This window comes from Strigops habroptila, chromosome 8 (assembly GCF_004027225.2).
Source record: "Strigops habroptila isolate Jane chromosome 8, bStrHab1.2.pri, whole genome shotgun sequence".
NCBI lineage: Eukaryota > Metazoa > Chordata > Aves > Psittaciformes > Psittacidae > Strigops > Strigops habroptila.
Window position 1 is genome coordinate 53,687,637 of NC_044284.2, and position 16,614 is coordinate 53,704,250.

At 52.4% G+C, this 16,614-nt stretch overlaps 1 protein-coding gene across 6 annotated transcripts; it reads right to left on the reverse strand.

The window, feature by feature from the left end:
* Positions 1-4,405: 4,405 nt before the first annotated feature.
* Positions 4,406-16,134, reverse strand: TAL1 (TAL bHLH transcription factor 1, erythroid differentiation factor). 6 transcript variants are annotated; one of them, XM_030494996.1, is made up of 5 exons: positions 15,326-16,134; positions 13,857-14,006; positions 12,181-12,609; positions 11,409-11,500; positions 4,406-7,148 (listed from the first exon to the last, which is right to left on the reverse strand). In XM_030494996.1, coding segments are annotated over exons 2-5 (942 nt in total). In that variant the 5' UTR covers positions 13,859-14,006; positions 15,326-16,134; the 3' UTR covers positions 4,406-6,729. The 6 variants fall into 6 exon arrangements, with proteins under 6 accessions (XP_030350856.1, XP_030350854.1, XP_030350855.1 ...); XM_030494994.1 differs by having other exon boundaries at positions 12,181-12,644; XM_030494995.1 differs by lacking the exon at positions 13,857-14,006.
* Positions 16,135-16,614: the final 480 nt, after the last annotated feature.

Consider the following 16,614-nt stretch of genomic DNA (forward strand, 5'->3'; position numbering starts at 1 on the left):
TTTCAGCTCTAGCAGCGTGTGAAGGGATGTGTCACTGGCAGAGTGCAAGTGAAGTGCTCTGGAGATGGAACAGCTGCTGTAAAGCAGCCCCTTGCTCACATGCCCTACCAGGCAGCGTTGCATGGGCAGTAGGTGAGATGATGGCTGGACCATTCAGACACACAGGAGGACTCTGCCTCTGGTTTTGGTGGGCTTTGGGCAAGCCTTGTGGCAACGGGAGCTGTGCTGCAGGTGATGATGGTGGTGGAAGCAGGACAGCTGCAGGACAGAGCTCATCCTAATTTCTTCCCCAGGGACAGGCCGTCTCCCCAGCTATACCTCCAGGGTCAGACGGGCTGGTGTTCCCTGCCACAGACACAGGGAGCACAGGGCATGTGGGCAACCACTCTAGGCAGTGATTTGGCATTTTTTGGCCCCTCAAGCCTGGCTCAGGGTCCCACATCAGGAAGAACCACTCAACAGTACCTCACATAAAGACCTGCCACTTCCGCCTGCTGTCAGTCTGCTCCCTTCACATGATGCAACCCAGGATGCTCTGCCAGGGCTTTCCCGGACGCCCTTGGGCAAGTCCCGAAACCTCTCCCAGCTCAGTCAGCCAGTCACCTCCTCCCCTTGTTTCCAGCATCCCTTTAGCAACACAATGCCAGCAGAAAGCTGCCTTTCACTTTGCACAGTGCACGCACCAAGGAACATGATACCGCTGTGGCTTTGCTGGCCTCTGCCAAAAGCCCTTTGTTGCAGGACCCATTCCCACCTTGGCACAGCCAGGTTAAGCTGGTGCCATGCAGGATTTGCTGTAGGGATGGGCAAGGAGCGAAGCCCTTGGCCCCACCACGTGCTGCTGGCCGGGCTCAGCCCCGGCACATCAAAGTGCCGGGGTAGTTTTAACTGTGATCCAGACGCTCCCTCCCATTTCCTGCTGGATTCCCGTCTCGCTCCCTGTGCCTGCATCAGCAAAACAGAGTGTAAAAATAGAGGCTGGGCTTCACCAAAACACAATAGTAAATTGTTCCCCGGAAAGGTCACCAGGGCGGCTGAGAATAGCTCCAAGAGCAGGGGAAAAGGAACATCTACAAGGGGGCAAGTTTGAAAGTGCCTGCTGGACCCTCCACGGGAGGTTTACTGCATCCCCATCAGCAGTGAGGGTCCCTGCTCCAGAGCCCCCCAGGGTCTCAGAACATCCTCATCTTCTCCAGCCTCACTGAGCCATGGAGTAATCCCAGCTCCCCCAGCACTGATTTTTGGATGGAGCAAGAAATAAGGCAAAAGAGAGGCAGGAGGACCAGAGAGGAAGATAAGGGCTCGAGGAGAAAGGGATCCTGCTCGCTGCTCATCTCCTCGCCGTGTGTGACAGCGTGGTGTCCCCTGGGCACCGCTGCCTGGCTGCAGCCTTTGTGTGGTGGTGGGAATGTCAGGGATGAGCCTGGGGATGAGGAGTGTATCGAGCAGTCCCAGAGAGCCATAAATTACTCCCTTCTGTTGTCACTGGCCTGTAACAGTGAAGAGGCGAAGCTTTCTCATCGTCTGCCGGGATGGGAACGTTTGGGTCCTGTCGTTTCTGTGAGAATATTTAATTCAATTATGTGGGAATGCCCCTAACGAAGCAGGTCCTTGCTCTTGGCTTTGGTGGTGTTCCCAGGCAGGGGTGCCAGTGCAGGCTGCCCTCAGCATGGCTTTGCCAGAAAGGCTGTAATTAAACCCAGATAATGAGGCTTGAAAATAAAAGCTGCCCAAATTTTGGGTGATTTTGGGTTTTTGTGTTTCTCATTTCATTGTCTCAGACATTTGTGTCCCTCCCACCTTCTCTAGTTCATTTTTTATTTTAATCAATCTTATCTCGATGCTACTTCCCCTCTGTTCTCACTTCCCAGTGTCATCCATGCAATGATAAGGGGAATTTTCTGCCACTGGGAGCCTGAATGTCACCAGGTTCCTGGGACACATTAGGAACACGGGTGAACAAAATATCTTTAAATTCACTTCTTCAAGTTTGTGAAGAAACTGCTGTTTACCAGACAAATTCCTGCAGAAGGCTTGTGGTGCCACCAGTGAGAGATGAACCTCAACCCTGTCTCAGCTGAGAGCAATGCCAACAATCCACCCAGGCTATCGCCTTCTTGCAGTAGAAACCAGGACCCCAAAGTGCTTTTCCCAGCTTTCTCCTCTGTTTTGCATAAACAGAATAAAAACCAGGTTGGATTGAGGGTTTTTCCCTGTGTATTTGAATCCACAGGGCAGTGCTCATCACGTTGCAACACAACATGACCATAAAATGTAATACATTTGATGGGAAATGAATGAAATATTCCATCAGAAGACATGAGTGAGAAGGACTCTCAAAAATTACTTTAAAAGAAGAAAAAGAAGACAGATGATGTCTGCTACTTTCTATGACATTTGCATCTTGGTGGCTGAGCAGCAGGGAGGTCCAGATGCTCTGGAGAGGAAGGTGCTGGAAGAAGGCTGCTCCTTCCAGCACAGCCAACATAGGGCCACCAGTGATCCAGATGGAGATATGTCCCTGGAGCCTTTCCCAGCATGGCAGCTCCCAGTGTCTCCCCATCATTGGGGTACAACAGGAGTGATGCGCGTTGGCCATCCCACCACTGCTGCGCGTGGCATCGGCACCCTTCCAGCCCTTACTATAGGCTATAGAGCTAGATATTAAATATTAGAGCTATATATTAAATATATATGTGGAGGGAGTGTTTTGAAACCTTCACTTTGAGGATATTCTTCCCTTTGCTGGTGGCAAAGGCTACATAGAAACCTTTTAACTGAAGAAATAAGCAAGCAGAAGGTGGAGGTGGAAGGGGAATTGTCCTGGCAATGGAAGGAGGGAGGGAGAGGGCTGGGAGGTGGAGAGCAGAGATAAACGGTAGGTGAGCTATCAGCAGGATGGTGTACAAGGGTTCAACCAGCTGCGTAGCTGTGATCACCCAGCCCCAGATAAACACCCAGCAGCCCCACACTGCCCCACGCCCGCCCAACGCCTTGTCCCAGTGCTCTAGGTGGAAACCAGCCTGGCCCCAACTGCAGGGGCTTTGCTTGGTCAGGCTGTGGGGGCCTCCTATGTCCCTACCTTGAGACTGTGCCTGAAACAGGCTCCCTGAACACCCCAGATTGGAGCCTAAGGCCTCCCTGCTTTTGCCCTAAGGGAAATGTCACCCAGACACTTTAAAAGCAAGAATTGGCTGATGGGCTGCTGGGTGTGAAGAGAGTTTAGCAGCTAAGCTTTTGGGGGTATGCTTTGAAAAAGCAAGGGATGCTCTAAAAGACCTTGTCTAAGTAAGTAACAACTCTGAAACTCATAGAAATTAAAGACAAGAAAATACCTGTGGTGCCATTCCTGTTCATCTGCTCTACGCTATGGGTATGATGTTGGCCATCATCAACAGCATGGTGATGATCACATATATATATAAAATATATATACGCACACATATTCAATAGACCTCTTAGCCTGTAAACGCTCCCTAACTAATGTTACCAGCTCAGTTGGTTTTAATGTATTTATGCACATGGCTGTGATAGCAACTTCTTTTTTCCTCTTCTAAAAAAAAGAGGAATTAATGTAGTTACTCATGAAATTGTGGCCAAATACTTGCCAGGGTGTGAAGGGAAGCAGCATGGTGCCCAGCAGCCCCCTCCTCACACCATCCCCCTCTATAAAAGAGGGGAAAAGGCCATCAGAGCCCTTGGGGGACCTGCAAATAATGTGCTGGGGGTAATGCAGCAGTGGCTGGTAGCACTGGCCTGCGGTGAGGGGACTGCTTCGCCGCCCGTCTTCCTTCCTGCCGGCCCCGCACGCTCTTCCTCCCGCTTGCTCTCTCTGCAAAAGCCCAGCCCAGGCTGGACAGTGTGAGCCAAGCAAGGAAAAACATCAGCAGATCCTTCTGCAAGGCTTTTGCTGCCTGTTTATGACTTTTGATAGCTGGGGATGGGCTGTCCTGGCATCCTTGCCCTGCAGTGTCCAGGAATGAGATAGCAAAGATCTGAGCCATGAGGGGGGAGAGAGGCAGACAGCGAGTGGAGGCTGCTTTGTAAAACTTTATTTAGAAATATTCTTGATATATTCATTATATATATATATTTATATATACACACACATTACAACAAATGTGTTTTCTAAATAGCACATCCACAGTGGGTTGAGACTCAGGGTACCAGGTCTGGTTACTTTGTTTCTGCAGAAAAAATGCAGAAATTCAAGGGGAGGGTTGGCAGAGAAAGGGTTGGGGCTGAAATAAACCAACCAAAAATCATAAGGTGGGAATTCACTCACACGGTACATTGCCCCAGAGCGCTGTTTCCAACAGAAATGGCGGGTGGGGGGGGTGATGGTCCACACAGCGAGAGATGAAGCAGGCAGGAGGAGAGGTGGGCAGAGGAAATGTACCATTCAAATCACAATTAAAGTACAACTGTACATACCCCGGGAGACCTACGGTGCGCTCTGCTAAGGGCTGTGAGCAGGCACATGTGTGCATGGGGGTGATGGGGGGGTGCCACCAAGGTTGTACCATTTACCCAACTGTTCAGCTACCAAAAAGATAAAAAATAAGAACTATAAACTTGTGGAAAATGAGGAATTTCTGAGCGTCAGTGATTTTTCTTGCAATAATTTAATAAAGAGGGGGTAAAACCCCCACCCACCCAATCCTGGGGTTATTTTGAACGCTGAAAACCAAGAATGGCTTTCCCTGTGTGACAGCATCTCCCTCCCTTCCCAAGGGCCCCCCTCCTGCCAGTCTCTCCTACCCATGGTGCTGTGAGCAGCCCAAACCTCTTCCTCAGCATCGCTCCACCATCCACCAGCACCTCTTCCTGGACCCCCTTTAGTAAAAGCCCCCCATGCACGCGTGTTCTGGACCTGGGAAGGAGTTTTCCTTCTTTTCCCCAATTTAAGATGGAAGAGATTGGTGGTTTTGGAGGGTTTGGGTCTACGCTGAAAACCCTTGCTTGGACCAGGTCTGCTTCCCAGGCAATTAATTCCACCTAACATGCCAGCCTCCCACCTATTATTTACAAAGAGGCATTAAAACCAAGCGGGGACAGAAATGACAGTGCTCTGAATTAAGCCTGGGATGGGCTTGTAGACACCCACCCAAATCGTCTGTGTTCCCTTGTACCTCAGCACCCTTGAAAAGGGATGAGTGCAGTGGAAGATGTCCCCGCTTAAAGGACTTTTTCCCTTCCAGGGGATGTTTATGGATGGTTGGGGTTTTTACTGTAGCATGGTAAAGATTTCTGTGCCTTGACGTATCCGCAGAGGGGGAGGATGGGCTTGGGGCAATTGTTCCATCAGGCATCAGGTGAGAGATGGGACTGATGCAGCAGTGATGGCACAGTGTGATCCTCAGCTCCCAGCCGCAGCAGCAGCCTCCTGCTCCCCAGTCCTTTTGTTTCCCAAATGCCCTCCTGAGGGGGCAGCAGGGATCAGAGGGTCAGCTCAGTCGCAGGCATCAATCCAAGCACTCGGGAATGAAGGCTAATCCCGCCACTGCTCTTAGTGCTTCCCCCCAGGATTCGGAGAGGCTGTGGGCTCCTACCAGCCTCAGGCAGGTGAGGACCTTCTTATCACTGGGATAAATCCAGCACTGTAGTCCAGCCTGCAGGCATTGACACAGCTGAACCACCACCATTTTCATACAATAAAACCAAAAAATCCAAAGCATACCGTTAAACCCCTATGTACACGCGCACTGTTGATGCATCATAAACCCATTTTGCCTTTTTGTTGCTTGCTGGATTTAAAAATTCCCCAGTCCAAGGGGATGCTTCACTACCAAACGTTTATTTTTCTTTCCTTTATCAAATCTGAAATTCATCTTCCTTGAGAGAAGCTCTGGCCATACAGAAACCACTGGGAAAACTCTGGGAGACCGCAACAGGCCTGGAGCTTACCCACTGAGCATTACCAGCAAGAAGGATCAGGGACTGGGAGAGCAGGAGGAAACACCTATGTACCTTTTCGTTCAGTGAATACTGCATGACAGCGTTAAACAGAAGTAATCCCACGTCATAAATACAACAACCCCAAACAATCTGAAGTTAGGTAGAAGGGAAAGGAAGAAAGGAAACAAAAATAGGAAAAAAAAAAAAAAAAGAAAAAGGAAAGAGAGGAAAAGAAATAGTCTTAATCCTTTTAATAGTTCTTTTGCTGAGGGTGTTTTTTCACCTCTTTAAAAAGATACAGTCAAAAGCTCTCAGGCAACAGGAGCACGTGGGTCCAGCTCCTGCTCAGACCATATATAAGCCACAGGCTGGAGAAATGCTGCAGCAGTGGCAGGGTTCAGCAGTCTCCAATGCCACGTGGAGCTGGAAAGCATCAGTGGCCTCTGCTGGCAGTGAAAGAGGAGTTCCATGTCTCAACCAGGCGACTGTTTAAAAAGCGACGGTCGTCCAATGGTCTGAAAACCCTCTAAGTGCTGGAGAGGTGCTGGCCACATCTCCTTGCCCTCCACAGAGTCACATCATGAGCAGTATGTACAATGAAGATGACTTCAATGCTTTTCTTCTTTGTACGATCACGTACCTAAATACTGAACGTCCATCTGGTTTGGTCTTGTCCTCAGCCAACGTGCCGGCCGCTCCATCCCGGGCTGGGAAGGGCAGGGAGCTCATGGGGAAAGGCAGAGTCACAAATCCCACAGGCACTAATTCCAGCACCCTTACGCTCAGGTCTCGCCTTCCCTGTTGGTGCTTTGGGAGCGATGCGGAAGGTCATCACCGCTGCGCGTTGCCTTCTACAGGGAGAATGGCATGGTGCAGGCTCCGTGTGTGCTTCGAATCTAGTGTTTCGTGCTCTTCTGTGAAGCTGTCCGGGCTTGCTGCTCCGTCTAAAGAACTTCCACAGCTAGAGTTAGGAGACAACATGTCCTGCAGGAGGTCTTCCTGGACTATCCCAGAGTCTTTGTTCACTTTGCCCCTTTGGTTTCCTTCTTCCTCCTGGTCGTTGAGCAGCTTGGCCAGGAAGTTGATGTATTTCATAGCCAGGCGCAAGATCTCGTTCTTGCTGAGTTTTTTGTCAGGCGGGTGGGTAGGGATGAGCTTGCGAAGCTCTGCAAAGGCCCCGTTGACATTCTGCTGTCTCCACCTCTCCCGGCTGTTGGTAAAAATGCGACGAACCACTTTCGTATGAGGACCTGCAATTGCAACGATGCAGAATTAGGAGCAGGGCGTAACAGGTAATGTATTACTTGGATGAATTCACCCAAATTAACCAACTTATTTTAGTCACATCAGCAAGGCAGTGAAACAGGGGTTTCCAGCTAGCTCTCAGCTAACCTGAGGAGCTGAGGTAGCCGTAATTTCTATTCAATCCAGTGGAAGGGAAAAATGGAGTTGTGTCTTTTTAGATGTCCCCTGAGATGCCTAAATTTACCTCTCCAGGGAGGAAGGCTTAGGCCATGACGCATGTGCAGAAGGCTGCTATATTTTTAGGGTATCTCAGCTCATCAACAAGGGTATCTCAGCAACAAAGATCCTATTAAAGGTTTATCTCACTAGATGGTTTTATTTTGTGTCCCAGAAGCGTCTTAAGGACATACCATCAGGACAGGAAGAATTTAGCTTGACCGGAGGCTTTGACAACTCTAAGATCGAGAGATCTTCCCTGATATAGGCAGGATCCAGAGCTGATAGAGACCATAGGATTGCCACCAGCCCTCTGAGTGGTTTGTATGAAACGGGGTGGCAAGATTCACCCTGTAGCAATGAGAACAGGTAGCAATGTGACCCACAGACTGAAAGCAGTGTCCTTGCTGGAAGGGTGATCATGGGTGGAGGATGAAGCAGTTTCTCAGCTGACGTGAAGACTGCCTGCTCTCTCTGCACATAAGCTCTGCAAGGGAAAGACCCCCTATCTGACATTAAGTAGAGAAGGGACTCTAAATTCATGGAGGTGTATCCATTTGGCTCAGTTACACGTGAATTGCTGTTAAATCCCTGTAATTCTATAGCTATATTTCTGACAGTGCATGTTACACAGCATGGATGCACAAAATACACCCATTCTCCTTCCAGATCATCAGAGTAACTCCTGTCGGCACAAGCAAGACATTGTGTTAGAAGAGACCCAAAAGCATGTCTACCCAAAAGTACTGTGCTACAGGAGTAGCTTGGGTCCATGGAAACCAGTTCATGTAAGGAGATAGTATCATAAGATGCTTTTACTGTTACATCCTTTCCACCCTCACCTCCAGGAGATATCTACAGTGGAAGGGCATATTAATCTCATGAAAGGCTGGGAGAATAACCCTAGCAGAAAGCCCCATAGGATGGAAAGCATCACATACAGTGAAAATCATAAAGTATGAAGCAAAGACTTGGAAATAGCACACTGATGAGACGTATGCCAAAGGCCAGGCTGTGGATACTCTCATCCACACCATCTCTCCCCTGTAACTCCCACTCTGAGACACTTGCCTAACTACTCGCTTTTGGTAGGAGCAAGTCCCTGGCCATGTTGAGCAGCTTAAGCCATAGCTCTGCCATCACCCAGTGAAAACAGCATCTGGAAGGGGGGGACATTTAAACATCATTATTCTTATATCCTTGATTGTGGCAGAGCAGCTGGAAAGATGTGGTTTTGGAGGCATCCTAGTCAGGCTACACCTTGACAAATCCCACCAGGCACAAGGCGAGAAGAGGAATCCACATTCCAGCTGATTAAGCTCCATCACGCTTTCCTCCCTGCAGGCGAAACGTGAGCCCCTTTGGGCCAGCACAACACACACCCCCCCACCACAAGGTTTTTATGGGGTCACACTCCCAAGCAGCCAGATAAAAGCTACTGGCTTCTCCAGTGTGTGAGCAGCCATCCAACTCACTTCTCACAGCATACTCAGGAGCAGGGAGTCCCCCAAAATCACAAAGATTTTGTGATAAGCTGGGGGGTGTCAGAATGAGAAACTCTTCTCCTCTAAGATCCCAGTCTGATGCTTTAATAAAGGCAATTTTCCACTCCCAAACAACACGTAAATGCCCTTTGTATGAATGAATGTGCAAAAGCTCATGGAAAGGGAAGGTTTCTTGTCCCTGATGTGCACAGATCACTGTACCACAGGATCACAGCGAAGGTGGGGACCAAGAGGACCTCAACAGCACCAGGCTGCCAAGCACTGTAAGTAAGGTAGTGGAGAATGTGCCACAACCTACTACAATAATACAGCGGTTTTGACACTTAAATGCTCTTTCCAGACAAGACAAAGCAACCATCCTTGAATCTAGAAGGAGATGCAGCTTAAAACCTTCTAAGGGTATGGAGGAAAAAAGAAAAAGGATACTGTTCATTTAAAAAAAAACAAAGAAATAATCCCAAGATACTTCCAGTCTTCATAGGCTTCAAACACGCATCTATTCATGGAAAGCTGCTGACTAAGAGGCATCTATTCATAAATACACCAGAAATCAGAAAAAAGACCTGTTCATTCTCGTCCAGGAGCACCCAAACCAAGCACCAGCATAATGCTGACAACACTCACATTTTTGATTCCTGCAACAACTGCATTAAGCCTCTTTTAGAAAGAGATCGGGTTCTGGCCCAATCATTGCTTGATTTCTCCATCAAGCAATGGAGAAATTTAAAATGCTCCATAGCTGTGTTATAATAGAAGAGACTCATTTCTCATAAAGAAACTTGCCTCATAATTAATTCAAGCAGTCAGCTGAGAATTTTTGCGTGGATTTTGTTCCAATTGATTGAGTGATGCTTTTTGAATTGTAATCAGAGATCTGGTGAATTATAATAAAAAGATGAGCTTCCAAAGTTCCAGAATATCATTGCAGATACTTTTAAACATTTTTATCTCCATTTACATCTATTTTTAAAGATGTTCAATGCGTCAAACTTTCCCCCAATAAGATGAAGAAATAGTTGCAAATAAACCATCATTTGTTTCCTTACAGAGGAAACCGAACAACAAATGCCTGTGAAGACTCTCCTGTCTCTCTGCAGCTCCCGGGGGCTGAGGACCGACAGGAGCGATGCTCAGTGTGCCGCGGATGTCACCCCGCAGGTGACCATCAGAGCGATGAGCAACGCCCGGCAGACCACACGGATTCCTCAGCACGGGATGCACATCCCTGCAAATCGCTCCTGTTCAGACAGCATCATCTGTTTGATGATACTTATTTTTCCCCAGAAAAATCAGACCAGAGTCTTGGAAATTCACATGAGCCAGAACCTGCAGGTCTGGGCTTGATCTATACACCTGCATTAAAGCACATATCCAAAAACTTGGCTACAGCCAAGTATCTCCCTAATCCTTAATATCTAATTTAATAGCAAGTCAAAAGCTTTAGTGAGACACCGTGATTTGATGGACTTTTTACCATAACCGCTAAGCCTCTGTATGGAAACCCAGACAAAAAGACCTCCATGTGTCAGGGGCTGAGGCAACCCGGCCCCAAGGGGCTAAGAGATGAAAAGACCAGGGGGATGGAGAAGGGCAGGGAGCGGGGAGAGAGGGTCTGATGAACGCAGATAATACCCTGAGCCAGTCATTTCGGACTGTGTTATTTTAGAGTGATGTGGATTATGATTTGATCTGATTTTAGATTAGCTGGGTGGAAGGAAAGGGACAGCTAGCTAGAAAGAAGGAAGATTATTTGTCCAGCAATTGAAGTATAGCATTTACAATTGATAAAGGGAAAACGTAATTTCGATGGATCTCATTTGCACAGGCTGTTAACTCTACAGATGAACGTGTCAGCCTTCCACGTGCAAACCGGAGCGGGAAGCGGGATCGTGCTTGCCTTCTCCCCCCCTGTCCTGGCAGAAATTATCCTGCCAGTCCGACAGAGATCCCCGCACCCAGGATCTCTGCTCAGGCACCAGCCTGTCACCCTCCACATCTGCTCCCACACCATCAGACACGGGATTTTCTCCAGGACAGACCGCAGCACCGTGTGGATATATCACGGAATCACGGACCAGACAAGGTGCAAAGGGACGAGCCACAATCCCATTGAGACCCCGCAGACCTTAGCACGGGTTTAGCTCTTTGCTTCTAGGCACTTTAAAGGCAGGTTGGATCTTTCTGCCCAGGGCTGTGGTCTGTGTTACGAACGTCTCCTGCCTGAAACGGTTTGCAAACACAGCACGGCCCTGATCCAGCCTCCACAGTTCAACAAAGGCTTAAGTTTAGTGGCTTCCTTCGGATTTAATATCTAAGCAATGTGCAGAACAGGGATGTAACTACCATATATTAAACTCTTTGCTGCGTGAAAGCGAATCCACCGAGCACGCTGCTGGACACAAGCGGGGGACAGATCCAGGTCCTGCTGCACCGGGGGGAGCTGCCTTTATTCCCCTTTTACGATTTGGGGTTTTCAGCAGCTTGCCCCCTTCAGCAGACGGGACACCCCCCCCAAGAGCCAGCACTGGGGCGAAATGGTCTCACCGTCGGTGATCTCCATCTCGTAAGGAGACGGTCTCCTCTTCACCCGGTTGCTGCCGTACATCGAGAAGGAGTCGGGTTCGCCGAAAAACCCGCTGCAAACGAAAGGCAGAAGGACCGTGAGGACACACCGGCACCCCGGTACGGGTCGAGCTGCTCCGTGACCTCCGCGGAGCTCACAACTCACGAAGCGAGCCCGGAGTCGTGCGGCGACACGGCACGCACCGGGGAACACGCACCGCCTCCGGGGCAAAACCCACCCCCTCCCGCCGCTCTCTGCCCCGCAGCCGTCGGGTACATTCACCCATCGCACCCGCGGGTGGCAGCGGGCCCCGGCGGGAGCGTTTTGCACTTGTTTGCGGGACTCAGAGGAGGATGGAGCGGTGCCGGGTAGCTCTGAGGATCTAAACCCGTTCTTGACCAGTGCCGCCTTTACTGACCGACGCCTCTGTTCTGTCCAGGGCACTTGTACCCTGATTTATATATATAGACATAAAATTTACCCCCTCCCCCCAGAAACGACAGTTTTTCGTTTCGGGTTATTTTTTCCCCCTTTCTTCCTTTGCAAAGTTGTATGCAAACCCGCGATGACTAAGCGCCGAACCCCGCATGGAGGAAGGGATGCTGCTGCTGCTGCTGCCACCCTCTTCCCTCCTTCTGTTGCCTCCCTCACTCCCTGGCGCCGAGCCCCGCAGCCGAGCGGGGACCCCTCGGGGAGCCGCTCCGAGGCAGCCCCGCCGAAAGTGAAGTGGGGTGGGATGGAGTAGACACGGACCTGTTGATGGTGGCCAGCGGCTGGCCCAGGTTGTAGAGCATGGCCCTGCCGGGGGGCTGCAGCGGGAGAGCGGGGGGGCTCAGCTGCACCATGCGGGCCTCGCAGGCAGCCTCGGCGGCGCGGCACGGCTCGGCGCCCGGCGCTCTCTGCATCGCCTCTCCCGCCGCCTCCCGGCTTTTTATGTCCAGGGAGCCCCCCCGGCGCACCAGCTCGATGACGGGCACAGGGGCGGCGGGGGGCCCGGGGGAGGGCCGGCCCGCCTCCTTGGCTGCCCCGTTGAGCAGCAGCTGGGGGTCCGCCGGCGCCTCCATGCCCCCGCGGCTGCTCTCCGGCTCGCTCGTGGTCTCCGCTTCCGAGTCGTGCCGCCGGGGGGGGCGGGCATCGCGGGGGTCACTGGGGGGCGGCGGGGCGGGCGGCCTGTCCATCGTCCTGCGGAGAGAGGCAGCGGTGAGGGGCGGCCCCGGCTGGGGGAAGAAGGGGAGGGGGGTGTACCCGCGCTGGACACCGCCCCGACGGGCTGGGGCTTGGACAGCGAGAAATAGGGGGAAATGTGGGTGTACCCACACTGATCACCCCAAATTAGTTGGAGTTTGCGGCGGGACGAGCCCCGTCACCGCAGCGAGAGGCGCCGCGCCGCCGAGCCGTGCGGTGCCGTGACGTCACGAGGCGCCCCGGCCGTGCCGTGACGCCACGGAGCCTCGCGGGACGGTGCGGCCCTGTGACGTCCCGCAGCGCCCAGGCTCCGCGCAGGGGGCGGCCGGGCCGGACCCCTCCCATGTACACACGCACATACACCCCACTCCGCGGTGATTTACACCGCTACATGCGGAGGGGTGGCACCACCGGGACGGGTGGTGGGATGCAGCAAGAGGGGCTCGGCCAGGACCCGGGTGTTAAGCTCATGGGCAAACCAGGCGCCTCAGCCCCCCCGGCTGGGGGATTTCTCCCCATTTTGGGGGCCCCGGCGGTGTTCCCCTCTCCGCGGAGCCGGCCCCATGGCTGCCCGGCCTGCTGGCTGCGGCCTCATGGGCGACCGCCTCTCCTCCCGTTTTATTTATTATTACTATTATATTTAAACCAGCGAAATATGCCTGGAGCCGCTTTTTGGGGGAGAGGGGGTTAAAGCAGCCCGTGGCGGAGTCAATCCCCCCGCGCATTCGCTACCGCAGGAAGGAGGAAGGGGCCCGGCGCGGAGCAACCCTCCGGCCGCGCACCAGCCCTCCGGCCGCGCACCATCATCGTCCCCTTTCTCCTATAGAAAGAATACTGTCGCGACAGGGCAGCTCGCGCCGAGGGCAGGCAGCGGTGTCGCGATTATTGCCATGCTGTTTCTTCCACACCCTCCCTCGTTCTATTTTGTAATTATTATTCCTTCCCCCCTATAAATAAGGAGCTTGGCAGAGCAGGGAGCTGCCACACAGCACGTCTCCTCCCCATCCTTCTCGCTCCTTTGCCTTGGGCACTTTTTTCCCTCGTTTCTGCTGGGCTGAATTGCGAGAGAAAACCCATTTTTTTGGCCGTATCTCACCATCTCTCTGGGAAAAAAATTAACCCCCCACCGCCCAACCTAAAGAAACACAAGCTTTGTGCCTGCCCTCCGGCCCCCTCCCCGCCAGCCCTCGAGAAAGAAATATCTAATTGACTATTCCGATATTGTATAGGAAGAGATTACTCACATGTGTCATATTTAAGTAGGGACACCGCAAGTCTCTCCTGTTTCAACAAAAGCGCTCTCAGTGTCAGGCTGAATTTACTCCTCCCACCTCAAGGTACTTACGACTTTACAGGGAGGAAGGACACCCGCACCGGGATAAAACTGCTAAATCCTGGGAGGAAGAGAAGTGGGGGAGAAAAAGAGGAGAGGGTGGATCTCATGGGCCCGGATTGCCAGAGATCAATGGGAAAGAGGGGTGCAGGGGAGAGGGAAGGAGGGGACGGCACCCCGGGGTGGTCCCCATTATGGGGGGGACAGAGGCCACCAGTGGGTCCCCCCCACACTGCCACCGCCTCGCCTACTGGGCCACAACGCGTGGCGGCCACGGCCTGGCGTGGAGAAAGTAAATATGTTAAAAAGGAAAAAGAATAAGGAAAAAATACAGCCTCTATTTGGGGCGAATTGGGCGGGTTTTTGGACACATTGCAAGGCCGGTCTCCCCGGGAGGAAATCCCGGACGGGGCCGGACACGGGGTTGTTTTTCTCCCGTTGGGCTCGCAAGGAGCGGCATTGGCGGCGTTTCTCCACGCCCGGCTGGAAAATCTAATTCCTCAAGGGGCAAATTGGGTTCCTAAAGGGGCCGGGTACCGGCAGCGCTCCCGGCCGAGGGGCCGCGACGGCCGGGGCCGGGCCGCCGGCGGGGTGAGCCCGCTCCCGCCGCGGATCAACAGGAAGGCGAGGCCGGTTCCCCCCCCCCGCGCCAACGAAATCATGAAAAATACGGGTTTCCCCTTCGTAAAAAACGAAATAATCCCGATGGCTTCTCCTCCCGCATTCGTTAAGAACGAAATACACAAACCCGCAACGATACCCTCGGTGTTTTGCTGTCATTCGGGGTGACTTCGTTTAGAAAAATAGGGGAGAAGGTATTAACTCCCCGCCCGCTGGTGTCTGCTCCGCAAAATCCTTTTGTTTTCCAGCAGCCGATCGGCAGGAAATTTCCAGCCCCGAAGCGCACCTCTACCCCAGCTCTTTGTAGGGAAATTGCCCCCGAGTGGAGGGGCTGGAGAGAGCGGAATATGGGGCACCCCCCCCCCGGGAAGAAGCCACCAGCCCCTGGCCACTGGCTGAGCCGGGGCCGGGTCCCGTTCCCCTTCCCCCTCGGGGAGTGGCAGGGAAAGCTGGGCCCGGTGGACGCTTCCCCCCGTCTCCTCCATACCCGGGGGTCCCGGAGGATTTGGTTAGTAGGCGCACCCCAAAATTTCAAAGGGGAAAGCGTGTTCTCTTCCTCACCCACCCGCATCAAAGAAGAACAAAAAAAAGATTAAAGCCTAAAACCCAACCGCGGATAAGATTTGGATTTATTTCCCCCTATCGCCTGTCTCTTACCTGGGGCAGAAACCCCCTAGCACCCCTCATTGCACCCCGGACCCCCCAAAACCCTCGCCCTGCTCCCCCACTCGCTGCAGGGCCAGATTCCTCTCTACTCACCATTTGCTTTTCATTGGGAAAAGTGAGTGGAGCCATTTTGTGGCCTACGCATCGCGGCTATATTTGTAGTAAGTGTTGGGTGGCTTCAGCTGGGTAGGCTCTAATTCCACATCACGTCCAGTTTCCTATTTAGTATGGAGAGCGGAACACTACTGCAATGTGGCCGAGAGAGATAAAACCCCAGCAGTGGCCCGCCTGCCCTGATAAGCTTCTAAACCCATTATTTATGAAATGATTCATTATTATTTGGCAATTTTATCGAAGGAAAGCGGAAAATTATTGCAGGGATATGCATAGGAATAACTCCGGAATGCATGCCTTCTAGCTTTTTATGTGTGTGTGCTTAGATGCTCTTAAAAAGACACTGCGAAAAAAAAAAGAGAGTAATAAAAAATTGCACTGTGGCTGCCCGCGTCTGAATGGCAATTCTTTATTTTAGTCCTCTTGGAGGTTATTATGCCCCTGTTTTTATTTTTTTTTTCCTTTTTTTTTTTTTTTTAAATTATTAACTATGGAACACCTACTCCGTTCTTAATTAAATTTAATGAGCCAAAATAAATTGTTGGAGATGCTGAAAGAGAGGGAAGGGGTGTGGGCTGTTTTGGGACATGAGGAGGTAAATAAAGCACATGGAGAGGAGATGTTTTGGAGAGAAGTGGCCCCATTCCCAGCCTTCCTCCCCCTACAATGAGTGTTTTCACTGAAGGGCTAAACTGAGGCGAGCTCCCTGCCTCAGCTCCCGTGCTGGGGGAAGCTGAGCATCCCTGCGGGGCTGGGGGATAGGGAGCGGAGCGGGTATCGGTACCCCTCGCCCCCGGGAAATTTGGGATGTGAGCGGAGGTGAGAGCTCGGCTCCTGAAGGAGAGGGCTCTGGGGAAGGGGAGAAAGGGGCCGTGGCCCTTCGGAGCCATGCGGGACTCGGGTACTGGGACCGGCTGTGCGCCCCGTCGGGGCTGGGGCTCGGCCCAAGCGCGGCAGGTCCAGGCCCGGGGGGACGGGGACGAGACAGGGGATAGGGACACCCCTGGCCCTCGTCAACGCAGCCGTGCATAGAAGGTGCGGGATGGGGCGGCGGGTGCGGGGTGCCCGACGTGGCGCTGGCAGCGCGTCGGGACGCTTCTGAAACGCTCTCAAAATTGCCAGAGGCTCCCAGTAGAGAAAGGGGATAGAGGCAGGAACCGCTGGAGGGTCCTGGGTCCGTTCCTGCGGACACCCACAGGCAAAGCTGTCCCACAGCCAGCGGCGGGAGCGGTTTTCGGTAGCTCGGGGCACCGGCCTGCCCGGGCAGC

Coding starts and splice junctions, on each gene's coding strand:
- TAL1 (XM_030494993.1), bottom strand. CDS start 15,361: ATGGCTCCACTCACTTTTCCCAATGAAAAGCAAATG. Junction 11,501..12,180: donor CCGCTGGCCACCATCAACAG/GTCCGTGTCTAC, acceptor TTTCGTTTGCAG/CGGGTTTTTCGGCGAACCCG. Junction 7,149..11,408: donor CGAGATGGAGATCACCGACG/GTGAGACCATTT, acceptor TTGCAATTGCAG/GTCCTCATACGAAAGTGGTT.